Raw genomic sequence first — 13,863 nt, forward strand, 5'->3', positions numbered from 1 at the left:
ATTTATAGTCCACAACTGTGATTACTTTTGCACCAAACTAATGGGTGCGAGGCCTCTCTTGACTGGTCCAGGTCAGGCAGGTTTAATGCTCCCGAACACTGGTGACCTTCCACGTGGGTTTGGATTTCTCCAGCACCTGGAGAAGTCAGAAGGTACCTGGATCTTCTCCCACCTGCTTAGGGCAGCCTTGGGTTTCAGTCTTAACATTGCCCCTGCTCTCCGTGCTCCTCGTGCCCTCAGCCCAGCAAACCAACCCTGCCAAGCAAGAACACAAACCTGAATGGGATTTTCCACCCTCTCTGTTCTCCTGCTGTAACAGCCACAGCCGTAAGGAGGAGGGGGAAAAATAAGCTAACAAACCAAAATTTCTGAAGAAAGCACAAGGCTGCATGAAGGCAGAGAAGCAGGCATATATAATGGTGGTTTTATTCGCAACACCTTCAACTTGGACTGCAGTTATTTCAGTTTTTAAAGTTAAATTCAGGCAGCAATTGAGGAAAGAAAAAAAACAGTCCCTGTGTGCACAAACAATGCAGTTTTGAATAATACATGATAAGTTTATTTCATATTAACATGAACAGTAAAAAGTGGACATTTGATGGGATTTTAACTTCAGGTCCTTTTCTTTATTCCTCTATTGTGTCCTTTTTGCCAGTCTCTTGTCCCTCAAATTGTGGATATTTCGCCTCGACGTCAGCCCAGGTTAGATAACCGTTCGCCAGGTCACGGATGATGGCAGGAAGTTCAGAGATCTGCAGGCAAAGTCACAACGACATGAAACACAAGGTCAGCAGAATCTGGTTGCTCTGTTGGTTACGTGGGGAATATGGGTAATTTTTACATCAGCAACGAAACAGGTACAAGATACCTCCCTGCAAGCTCATTTTTGGGGAGAAATAAAAACATTAATTAGGAGGATATCTTAAATCACAGCCTGTGTCATCTCGGCAGATTGCTCAGTTATCCACCATGAGGGAAATCCAGCTGTTGCTGTGGTGGATCACAGCAAGGTTCAGTCCTGGTGGTGGTGCAGAATTATTTTGGTTGGAAAAGACATTCGAGATCATAGAGTCCAACCATTAACCCAACACTGGCACTAAACCATGTCTCTGAGAACCTCATTTACATGTCTTTTAAGCCCCTTCAGGGATGGTGACTCCACCACTGCTTTGGGCAGCCTGTTCCAATGCTCAACAACCCTTCCCAGGAAGAAATTTTTCCTAATATTGAAGCTAAACCTCTCCTTGTGCAAATTGAGGCCATTTCCTCTTGTCCTACCACTTGTTACCTGGGAGAAGAGACCAACCCCCTCCATGCTCCAAGCTCCTTTCAGGCAGTTCAGAGATCAGAAGGTCTCCCCTCAGCTCCTGTTCTCCAGCTGAACCCCCCAGGTCCCTCAGCCGCTCCCATCACACTTGTGCTCCAGCCCCTCACCAGCTCCGTTCCCTTCTCTCAACTCGCTCCAGCACCTCAAGGGCTTTCTTGTCATGAGTAGCTCAAAACTGACCCCAGGATTCAAGGTTTGGCCTCACCAGTGCCCAGCACAGGGACGGTCACTGCCCTGGGCCTGCTGGTCATACTATTCCTGATACAAGCCAGGATGCCGTTGGCCTTTTTGGCTACCTGGGCACATGCCGGCTCATGTTCAGCCACTGTCAATCAACACCCCCAGATCCCTTTCCCCAGGGACTTTCCAGCCGCTCTTCCCCAAGCCTGCAGTGTTCATGGGGTTGTTGTGACCCAAGCGCAGGACCCAGCACTTGGCCTTGCTAAACCTCATACAATTGGCCTCAGCCCAATGACCCAGCCGGTCCAGATCCCTCTGTAGAGCCTTGCTGCTAGGCAGGGATCTTCTGCCTTGTGGTGCCTGTGGATTCAGAAAGCCAGACGCAACCCAGCAAATGCATTTACTCAGCAGCCTTCACTCAGGAAGAGGCACCCTAAAGAGCAGTGCAATCAGCACATGGCGTGGCTTTCAGGTAAAGTAACACCTCTGCTGTACCCCAGGAAAACAAAAGCCTCTCCTTACTTGAGCAGCAGTGCCAGCATCTTGTGTTTGACTGCTATCCCTTCCCTGGGGGTTTCTCAGAATAGCTAAATTGCCCATGAGAGCTGGAGGCAGCTCCCGCGCTGATCAGAGTCGTTGCTGGATCAGAAATAGCAGGTAACGCTCTTTCTCAGCCCATCAGGAACAATCTGGGCTCTGTCAGCACCAAACCCCCCGCCCGCCCTTTACCTCGGCTCGGATCTGGCGCATGGAGTCGCGGTCTCGCAGGGTGGCCGTGTGAGGCGTCCGGTTAACGGTGTCGAAGTCGATCGTGATGCCGAAGGCCACGCCAATCTCGTCAGTCCTGGCGTAGCGCCGGCCGATGGATCCGGAGGAATCATCCACCTTGTGAGAGATGCCGTTCCTGGTGAGGGCTTCAGCTGCAAGAAGCAGGGAAGAGGGGGTCACCAGGACTCGCTGCATCCTCAGCAGGCAACATGATCCCAGCAGAGGCCTCCCACAGCGCTGCCTGAATGATGGACCACGCGTCGTGGTTTCAAGGAGCATCACTGACCATCATGTTAATTTTCACAAGGTTTCAGCCCTTGCCAAGACTCCAGGCTCAAACCCACCCCACAGGTACAGCTACTCTCACAGCTGTCCACATTGCATCACTTGAATCTCACCCAAAGAGCAAAGTCACCGACTTCTTCAACCTGTCACTGCAGACCCACAGCTCTGCTTCACCTCAAGAACACGCTGCCTTACATGTGTGCAGGGGCATGTCCAGCATGGGGAGGCGAGGTCCTGAGCAGAACTGATGCTGACAGAAAAGGTGCTGTCTGACACACAGCCTGCGTTCCTATCCTTCATGTGCTCACTTTCAGATGGTACCAGTGGGCATTTTGACAGCGTGCTTGGAGACTCGGCAGCTGGGACTGATTTAATAAATTAGATGGCCAACAAGAGCCAAGAAAATAATTTAATTAAAAACAAACAGTAAATGAAGCACTGCTTCTGGCAGCTTCTCCCAAGCAGTGGGAAAGATTTCTTTTTGACACAAGGAAAAAAAACAAACATCTTTTAAAGAATCACAGACTAGCTGGGGTGGGAAGGGACCTCTGGAGATCATCCAGTCCAACCCACCTGCTCAAGCAGGGTCACCAGAGCAGATCACACAGGAAGGTGTCCAGGTGGGTTTGAATGTCTCCAGAGAAGGAGACTCCACAGCCTCTCTGGACAGCCTGGGCCAGGCTCTGGCACCTCACAGGAAAGAAGTTTCTCCTCATATTCAGATGGAACCTCCTGTGTTTCAGTCTGTGCCCGTTGCCCCTCATCCTGTCATTGGGCACCACTGAACAGAGTCTGGTCCATCCTCTTGACACCCACCCTGAGATATTTATAAACATTGGTGAGATCCCCTCTCAGCTTCTCTTCTCCAGGCTGAATAGCTCCAGCTCTCTCAGTCTCTTCGTCATAAGAAAGATGCTCCAGACCCCTCAGCATCTTTGTAGCCTCTGCTGGTCTCTCTCCAGTAATTCCTTGTCTTTCGTAAACTGGGGAGCCCAGAACTGGCCACAGAACTCCAGATGTGGCCTCACCAGGGCAGAGCAGAGGGGGAGGAACAACCTCCCTCGACCTGCTGGTCACACTCTACTTAATGCACCCAAGGATACCGTTGGCTTTCTTGGCTACAAGGGCACATCACTGGCTCATGGTCAACCTGTTGTCAAACAGAACTCTCAATCCTTTCTCTGCAGAGCTGCTTCCCAGCAGGTCTGTCCCTAAACCAGCGCTAGGAAGGACAGGGAGTTGTTTTTTTGAGGCTACACTGAAGAGCTTGATAGGTACCCAAAGCTGCCTGATACCAACCAACTCAGCTGTTTTGGTTTGACGGCTCTGTCTCTGCACACGAGAGCCAGGTGATCCTAATGCTATTTTCTCCCTATAGCACCGAGGAAGAAACCTTTCGTCCCAGTGCAGATCCCCATCGGACGCCCAGTACTTAATACACTTACACAATTCCTTGACAAAAGGCATGAATTCCTGATTCTGGCTTAGCGGAAGGACGGAGCACTTGAACGGTGCCACAACAGCTGGGAAGCTGAAATACTAAGGGAAAAAATAAAAGAACACAAATAAATACAAGTTTAATGGTTAGGCCAGATTCTTCCCTCCTGCCAGCCACATATAACCTCCCACCAAAAGAGGTCTACCAGAGCCCTTCCTGATGAAAAAGAACCTCATCTGAATTACAGAAAAAAAGGGTAGAGGGGTTTTTCCAGAAGATTCAGTATTAGGCACAGTCTAAAGGGAAGAGTTCTCACAATCATCTCACTCCCTGTTTGATTCCCACAGAGACTCTGCACGCACATGGAGTGTGTGCAGCTCAAAGGTTTTCAGAACCCTCCAGAGACACCCTCAGAAAAGAAAAGTGTTCCAAAAGGGGAAAAAAACAATATTTCCAGGCAATCAGCAAGGCCGGTTAGGGTATAGAAGTGATGTAGTAGAAAGAAGAGAATCACAGAATCACAGAATGTCAGAGATTGGAAGGGACCTTGAAAGCTCATCCAGTGCAATCCCCCATGGAGCAGGAACACCCAGATGAGGTTACACAGGAAGGTGTCCAGGTGGGTTTGAATGTCTGCACAGAAGGAGACTCCACAACCCCCCTGGGCAGCCTGGGCCAGGCTCTGGCACCCTCACCATGATGATGTTTCTTCTCAAATTTAAATGGAACCTTCTGTGTTCCAGTTTATACCCGTTGCCCCTTGTCCTATCATTGGTTGTCACTGAGAAGAGCCTGGCTCCATCCTCCTGACACTCACCCTTTATATGTCTGTGAACATTAATGAGGTCACCCCTCAGTCTCCTCTTGTCCAGCTCCAGAGCCCCAGCTCCCTCAGCCTTTCCTCACACGGGAGATGCTCCACTCCCTTCAGCATCTTTGTTGCCCTGCGCTGGACTCTCTCCAGCAGTTCCCTGTCCTGCTGGAACTGAGGGGCCACAGCTGGACACAATATTCCAGGTGTGGTCTCCCCAGGGCAGAGTAGAGGGGCAGGAGAACCTCTCTGACCTACTGACCACCCCCTTCTAATCCACCCCAGGTACCATTGGCCTTCCTGGCCACAAGGGCCCAGTGCTGGCTCATGGTCATCCTGCTGTCCCCAGGACCCCCAGGTCCCTTTCCCCTACGCCCTTTCCCCATTCCCCCAAAGTTTTAGACTTCATGAGCAGTTTGTGACTGAAAGGCAACTATGTCTTAACTCTGAATTCCTGTTCCCCCCACTCATAACTGTATCACATCCTGCGGCAACCACAGATGCTAAGGAGCGCTGTTACTTTGTTTTCTATAAACACTGTCCAGCAGCCAAAAAATCAATGAGCAGGAACCAGGATCAAGTTTACAGGCAGCTTCCATGCAATGGTGTGGAGCATCACAGTTTGGGCACTGGCTGGAACAGGCTGGTGCTCTGTATGTAACACACACTTACTTCCCTCTGTCTCCTGCTACAGCAACGTTTCAGACCAAGATTTTAGGGGTGCCATGAATCAGAGAAGATTTAATTTCACGGGGAACTGAGGAAACAGTTGGTCTATTGTCCATCTTGCTGCACAGAGCTATGATTCCAGGAAAAGCAGCAAAGAGAGCAGAAATAAAACACTGAAGAGACGCCTTTCTCTGAGCAATGGGCCACTGCCAAATACGAATCCAGAAGGAGGAATTTCTCACCCCCTTGCCAGTAATACAGCGAGAGCCTCATACACACGCAGAATCACAGAATGCTCTCAGTGCGTATGTGTAAGTGACACGTACGCTGGCAAAAACAGCAATTCAACAACCCACCTGGGTTTTCCCAGCTCTACTGTGTATTGTGCAGTCTTATTTTGGTCCTTCCCCTGTATATTAGGGAAAGGTAAATGCTTGCAGCTGGTTCTAAGCCGAGGTCCAGCTGCAGAAAAGCTCACCGTTCTCTGCTCGTCTCCTTCCCGGATTTGGAATGTGTGTTCAAACACAGTGTACATGATCCTCCCGATACCAAACGAGGGTTCGATTACATTTGGGATGATTTCTTCCACTGGAACACAAAAGAACCCATGTCACCATTAAAAAAGAATTCACACACAGAAAAAAGATGTGTTTACTGAAGCTGCCTTTCTATTCACAAGTTCTGATTCCATGTAGCTGAGCACGTGGAAATAAAAGGTTAAACATTTCTGCTCTAAATATAAATACCTGAAGGACAGACTTGGATGTAGTCCATGTACAGGACGTATTTAGGCTGTAAATAACAAGTCAGGGCCCCTTCTCTGCCCCTGAGAGCAAACAGCACAGCACAATTTGCATCCACACAGATAAAACCTCTTCCACTTGGCAACAGCGAGGTCTCACCTAAACTGTTGGCTGGGAACAGTCCTTGCTCCACATCAAGCCACAGACTATGTGCAGGCGTTATCTGAGAGGCTGCTACTTGGCATAAACCAGAATTGTGCTAACAATTAAACATCCCAGATGACGGCAGGGTAACGCTCGATCCCTGGCCCACTTCGGTTTAATGTACAGACACAAACTCAGTACCCAGCAGTCTGAGCAGAGAAGCACAGAGCTCCAGATCCAACTCCAACTCCAGCCAAAACTTCCTCCATACTCTTGAGCTGCTCAGCTGCTTCAATCCTGCCGCAACCCTATTCTCCATCCTCCCGCAAAAGTGGGAAAGACGAGGATCAACTAGTTAGTGTTCGCACTAATTGTCAGAAAACGTGATGTGCTACGTTACTATACACCCCTCGTTCTCTTCAGTTCTTGCCACGTGTCTGTCAAAGAGGCTTTTTCCTCCTTCTCTCCTCTCTATGAAAGGAGCTCAGTCGACATCAGCTGCTTTTAAAAATCAAGGGTAGCATCCAGCTCTCCTGCTCCATGTGCCTGAAGAGCCAATTCTCCTCAGTTCAGCACCTAACCTGGGGTGGGACCTCACCTTCCAAAAGGATGGTTGTATTTTATTTGTGCATTGACTAACCAGTTTTCAAGCCAAGAGAAGGGAAACCATAAGCTTTGCATCCCGCTTGCAGACAGCAGCTAAAATGCCAAATGTACAAATTTAAAGGAAAATCAGCAACATGGGTTCTACTTGCTACACTACAATCACCAACAGTTACAACTCTGATTCCTTCCCTGAAGTTGTGAGGAACCAAAGCCTGGTACAGCAGCAGAACGTGCTGACTGAAAGACACCTGCACATCCCAAAGGCTCAGCAGCTGCAAGAACAAATATATTCTGCACATGGTACAAGTTGCTCTACTCCTTCCTAGAAGAATTTATCATGTTTCTGACCTAGGACAGGATGAACCACTAGTTACAGTATCAACCTGGGAAAAATCTACCTCAGTCTGCAGCTCTGTCAAAGATTCATCAAATGACCTTGGGTGATGAGCTTACAGAGCTGGCTGGAAAGACTTAGAATCATAGAACAATTTGGGTTGGAAGGAACCTCCAAAGCTCATCCAGTGCCACCCCTGCCATGAGCAGGGACATCTTCACCAGCTCAGGTTGCTCAGAGCCCCGTCCAGCCTGGCCTGGGATGTCTCCAGGGATGGGGCATCCACCACCTCTCTGGGCAGCTTGGGACAGTGTTTCGCCACCCTCAGTGTAAAAATGTGTGGCCTGAATCTCCCCTCCTTTAGTTTAAACCACCACCCCTTGAACTATAATCACAGGCCCTGCTAAAAAGCCTGTCCCCAGTCTTCTTTGAGGAACTACATCCATACATTTTGGGAAGTTACCTACAGGCTCCACTTCACAGAATCCCAGAATGTCAGGGATTGGAAGGGACCTGGAAAGCTCATCCAGTCCAATCCCCCCATGGAGCAGGAACACCCAGATGAGGTTACACAGGAAGGTGTCCAGGTGGGTTGGAATGTCTGCACAGAAGGAGACTCCACAACCTCCCTGGGCAGCCTGGTCCAGTGTTCTGTTACCCTTACTGAGAAGAAGTTTCTTCTCAAATTTAAGTGGAACCTCCTGTGTTCCAGTTTGAACCCATTACCCCTTGTCCTATCAATGGTTGTCACTGAGAAGAGCCTGGCTCCATCCTCGTGACACTCACCCTTTACATATTTATAACTATTAATGAGGTCACCCCTCAATCTCCCCTCTCCAAGCTCCAGAGCCCCAGCTCCCTCAGCCTTTCCTCACACGGGAGATGCTCCACTCCCTTCATCATCTTTGTGGCTCCACTTCCCACACCAGGATAAAACCTCTGCAGAGGTTCAGTCACTGACCAAAGCTGATGTGATTATCAACTACCAGAGGAAATGAGAGGACTTGTCAGCTTAAAGAGCGCTGTCAGCACAGCAGCATGGAGAGCTGGCAGGTGCTGGAAGACTTGACTCCACACGGTGAAGTGAGAACAGGAGCTCTGAGCACAGAGCTCTGCCCACAGCCCTGCCAACAAAACGCCACAGCCCATCTGCTGCACCGCACTGGGACTGAAGATCGAAATTCCCAAAGCTGCTGCACCTTCCCCAGCTCCTCCATCACTGCAGCAGCTGCTTCTTAGCACCACGTGGGACCTTATGAATCCACTAATATGTGACTGAAGCAGCACGAATTTAACACGCCACCCAAAGTCTATTAAATTGGTTACTGCACAGAGCTGGTTGAAGTGGGCAGACAGGCCTGCATCAATGGTCACTGCAATCCCACTGCTGTGTGAAAGTTTTCCAACTGTCTTAAACTGTCAAATTTCACGGAAATTTGGCATTTTTTCTGTGCCACTGTACAATACTAACAAGACAACACAACTAATAAAGTTCACATTCAAAGTGTGTCCTGATCTGCCTCTTATTTTTGATGATCAAACAACAAAGATACAAATTTACCATGTAATGTTTTCTGAAATCTCTTCACAGTAACCATGTCCTTTGTTAATTTAAAAGTTTTCCCTTCAGTTTCCACAGTAAATTCCCTGCAAAAGAAAAAGAAGTCACTTAAAAGCTACAGCAATAAATAAATAAGTTATATTTTCTTCAATGCATCACTTGGTTGACTTTAAGAGTGGAACAACAGAAGCCAGTTCAAATCCCAGGGATGAGAGAAACATGTGGCACACCCACTAAAAGAAATTTAGGTTCAAAATAAAATCACCGTATCTACATTAAAAGCAACCACCTTCATAAACACAGTGAACTTACTTGTGGTTAACGGCCTGAAGCAAACTCAACTAGGAAATGGAAGAATCTCAGGATGAAGCACATACACACTCTGCAGCAAGTGCCCATTTTTTGTGCCTCCCTATTTAAATTTTAGTGTATCTCATCGATGGGACTGTCAGGAGAACTGAGCTGTGTCAGAAGGTACCGTGCATTTTCACAGATACCACGCAAAGTGGAGGATAGAGCAGTTATTTTATTGCTTATTTCTAAAGCTTTTGACATTACAATCTTCTAACTATTTTCTCTTGCTTCTTGCTGACTTGCAACTTCTAACTACAACTGGATGCTGAGCTTAGACAACAGTCATGATTTGCGCTCCACTATCAATTGAAACCCAGGATACTGCTTAAAACTCATCTATTGAATCATTTCAGTGGGATTCTGGATGAACTAAGCTCACTTTCTTCTGGTTTTGATGTGTGTAGACATCACCATATTCTGCAGTTTCTCTTCCCATTTTGAGTGCTGCTGTTTTTCCTACATTTCCACATTCATAGAAATGTAAAAGAAATAAATCTTAGCTCAAGGGAAAAAAAAATGAAACAAACAGAAAAGATATAAATGTTACCATTCTGGAATGTATTCACTGATCCTACTCCTCGTACCATTTCAAGAAGGAAATCAAGTTTATATTTATTATTGCACCATTAGCCTTCTCATAACACACACAGCTGTTGGCTTCTTTCAGCCAAATTTGGCAACTGTAGAGACCTCTTACATTTTTAGTCCCTGCATGTGTTAGGAATATAGGCAGACGGCTCGAAGAAAAACATACGAACGCTGCCCAAATAAATCAAAGAATGTAACGGGTTCTAGAGCACATCACTAAACACTGGAGGATACTCACACAAGTTTTGCTTCTCATTTAACTATTTTGTTCCATCGCTCACAGAATTACTTTATTAGTTTTAAAATTAAGTTCCAAACTATCTGCCACAGAATCCCAGAATGTCAGGGCTTGGAAAGGACCTCAAAAGCTCATCCAGTGCAATCCCCCCATGGAGCAGGAACACCCAGATGAGGTTACACAGGAAGGTGTCCAGGCGGGTTGGAATGTCTGCACAGAAGGAGACTCCACAACCTCCCTGGGCAGCCTGGACCAGGCTCTGCCACCCTCACTGAGAAGAAGTTTCTTCTCAAATTTAAGTTGAACCTCTTGTGTTCCAGTTTGTACCCATTACCCCTTGTCCTATCATTTGGTTGTCACCGAGAAGAGCCTGGCTCCATCCTCCTGACACTCACCCTTTATATATTTGTAAACATGAATGAGGTCACCCCTCAGTCTCCTCTTGTCCAGCTCCAGAGCCCCAGCTCCCTCAGCCTTTCCTCACACGGGAGATGCTCCACTCCCTTCAGCATCTTTGTTGCCCTGCGCTGGACTCTCTCCAGCAGTTCCCTGTCCTGCTGGAACTGAGGGGCCACAACTGGACACAATATTCCAGGTGTGGTCTCCCCAGGGCAGAGCAGAGGGGCAGGAGAACCTCTCTGACCTACTGACCACCCCCTTCTAATCCACCCCAGGTACCATTGGCCTTCCTGGCCACAAGAGCCCAGTGCTGGCTCATGGTCATCCTGCTGTCCCCAGGACCCCCAGGTCCCTTTCCCCTACGCTGCTCTCTAATAGGCCATTCCCCAACTTATACTGGAACCTGGGGTTGTTCCTGCCCAGATTCAAGACTCCACATTTGTGCTTGTTATATTTAATTAAATTTTCCCCTGCCCAACTCTCAGCCTGTCCAGGTCTCTGATGGCAGCACAGCTTCCAGTGTCACCACTCCTCCCAGCTTCGTGTCATCAGAAAACCTGCTGATAGTACACTCTATTCCCTCGTCCAAATCGTTGATGAATATATTGAATAATATAGGCCAGTCCTGGTCAACTCTCAAACCAGAGTAGGGAAGCTGCAAACATTTCCCAGTTCATAGAAGTGTGTCTCGTATGGGATGATTCTACCAAAGCCAACATCTCATTCCCATATAGATAAACAAATATTTTTATACCATGATTACACATTTACGTGCATATGTCAAGAGATATATTGATGGACGATCAGCAATGACTTGGTGGAAGGGACAGCACTAAAACATTTCAGACAATCCCCTCAGCCCACCCGCACGAGGAAGATGGTTTCAGGTGGCTCTAATTAATCCAGCAGCACTTTGGGAACCCTCATCAGAGGTGTCAGAGAACATACGCTCACCCTTTCTCATTGAGCAGCTGCTCCATCTCAGTGATGTAGCACTCGTCACACATGGACAGGTATTCCATCACCACCTTCGCGTCCTTCTTATAAGCTTTGCCAATGGCTCCCTTATTTGCCTCGAACTGAACGATGTTGACTGTTCTGTACGAGGCAGTTAAGGAGCCTGAGACGACAGAACACAGGGCCTGGTTCTTCTGCTATGTCAAAACTACTTACTACACAACACAAAGAAATCTCCTTTGCTACTGAATTAAGAAACTTCCCTCCAAGAGAGAAAGGAATAATAATAAATTCTGAAATAATACAACGTTCATATTTATCCATGCTTCACAGCCAAAACAGCGGCCAGCATTCAGCTAGAAAAAACACAAACACAATAGTAAATCCCCTTTGCCCACCTGAGTAAAGCCACCCACATACTCAGTTCTTTGCAGGTTACTTCTCAGTCATGCTGATCCACAGCTCCAGGTTTCCCCACTGAATTTACAGATGTAAATTCAATTTAGGGTGTTTCAAGAAGCTGGACCAAATTTCAACTGGTAAGAGTTTCAAACTGGGCCCATCTTTTTGAAACATCCCGTAGAGCTGCACAGTTCTCCAAGACGTCTCGCTGTCAAATCGCTTTTCACTTGGAGAGAATCCGGTTTGTTTTGAAAGGATATAGGTTCTTTGAGAGGCTTCTCAGCTATAAGAGGAACTTTGGTGGCGCGGGCATGGCAGGAGAGGTCATAGCAGGACCGATCAGCACAGCCAACGATCTCAATCCAACCCTGAAAAAACAAAAGTGGAAGCTTTCACCAACTCGCTCTTTTGCCCACTTAACCATCAAATATGTTTATTCACCCTTAAGCCCTCCCTGCTCCCATGACTGTTTTTTCTACATAATTAGCTCTGTTGCAATAAGCATCCCTCGCTCACTAGTTGCTCCTTCATTTGAATGATTCCATTTGTTTCCAGAGGAAACGATCAGTTATCTGACCAGTGCCAGGTTTTCCACACGGTTTGGCAGCTCGGGGCATCGCTCACATGCTATAGGCGCCTATGGGCATTTACTGCTCCGCAAGTATGGAACAGACAGCAGGCAACCAGCCACAACACTGGACAAAAGCGCAGCTTAGAAGCTGGTCAGACACAGATCACACGCAAGGGGAGCACTTCTGTCAACACTTCAGCACGTGTGGCGTGGAGCTTAAACCACCATTCACACCTGCGGAACTGATGAAGCTTTCAAACGCTTGCAGCAAATACAACCACCGCATGGATTTTCTAAAGGGGAATCTCATGTAAGAAAAGGCTCATCAGCTGCTTTCCATTCACTGTGTCGCATCAGCGTGGACACACAGGCGGATGCTGCGCGCTTTTCCAGTCTGCAGTGACACAGCAGGACGTCAGCAAAGGTATGTGAGCAGAAGAAACCCCATGCTGGAAAAATCACGGTGTTGCAGAACATCTTGGGCAATTTTCCAACAAATTAGACCATTAGAGTACTATAGCTGCTTCTCACAAAATACAGGTTTACATATTAACATTACAGAATGGGTTTCAAGCTATTCAGAGCAGTTAAATTCTTATGACTGAGTGCTGCAAGTTGGTATAAACGTTTTTGGTCAGAGTTAAATGACAAAACAAAGCATGAGTGTAGCTCGCAAGGTGGTTTTGTCATGTCCTTGGAACTGCTGTTTGTACCTCTGGGTCTGGCTGTTGGACACACTGCTCTGAGTGTTGTCCTGACCACAACAAGGCTTGCAAAATTTATTCATCTTATTTTCCTGGTGTGACCCATACATGTCCAGCCTGTTTTGGGCTAGCTAGGAGGAAAACTTGTGAATGTACAGAATTCAGCTATCTACACCCAAAGGAAGCTACTCCTTCAGTCATTTCTATAGGGTTTTTCTATATGAAGACAAATTGCTCAACCCAGGTGGAAGAAATTTTTCTCATCTTAAGTTTGGCGGAATTCTCCTGGCTGCTATTGTTCTAACTCATTGTAATGAATCATCATTAGTGATAAGCCTGTTTCGGGTCCTTAAAAGAAACAAAAAAACCCAAAAACAACAGACAAAACCCACCAACCACACACAACCTTCCCACCCCCAGGTTGTAGAAAGTTCTCCCTGCCCATGAGTAAGGTTGTCTGAACAATCTGAAGGCCTTGACCCTTCCCTGTGTGGACACCTTTGGGCTGAGCATGCTACCAGTTTGGCTATCAAACTGGTTTGGACTGGGGATGGGACCTACCCGTATTAAGGGCCACTGCAATGTCTAATTACTACACCTTCCAAGACATTTCTTTTGAAACTATCATTCCAACCGATGTACTTGGCTGAGACTTACTGAAGAAGCTGAAAGCTCTCCAAGAGTATCTAAACTGAGTCTAAAAGCCTGGCCTCTAACTACCTACTGCTGGTTTACCTGAAAAAAAAGACATATTTTTCAAAATCCAGCCAACAATATAAGAGAA

At 47.3% G+C, this 13,863-nt stretch overlaps 1 protein-coding gene across 2 annotated transcripts in view; it reads right to left on the bottom strand.

The window, feature by feature from the left end:
• Positions 1-531: 531 nt before the first annotated feature.
• Positions 532-13,863, bottom strand: part of GARS1 (glycyl-tRNA synthetase 1) — a 31,027-nt gene continuing 17,695 nt past the window's right edge. Inside the window, exons 11-17 of one of the 2 annotated variants that reach the window (XM_065050327.1) lie at positions 12,064-12,172; positions 11,400-11,544; positions 8,867-8,952; positions 5,957-6,066; positions 4,006-4,099; positions 2,237-2,427; positions 532-752 (exon numbers count right to left, since the gene is read on the bottom strand). In XM_065050327.1, coding sequence (XP_064906399.1) covers positions 627-752; positions 2,237-2,427; positions 4,006-4,099; positions 5,957-6,066; positions 8,867-8,952; positions 11,400-11,544; positions 12,064-12,172 — 861 coding nt within the window. In that variant the 3' untranslated portion in view covers positions 532-626. Of the gene's footprint in view, positions 753-2,236; positions 2,428-4,005; positions 4,100-5,956; positions 6,067-8,866; positions 8,953-11,399; positions 11,545-12,059; positions 12,173-13,863 lie in introns of both variants that reach the window. The other variant, XM_065050328.1, reaches the window with a different exon arrangement.

Source organism: Columba livia, chromosome 2 (genome assembly GCF_036013475.1).
Source record: "Columba livia isolate bColLiv1 breed racing homer chromosome 2, bColLiv1.pat.W.v2, whole genome shotgun sequence".
NCBI lineage: Eukaryota > Metazoa > Chordata > Aves > Columbiformes > Columbidae > Columba > Columba livia.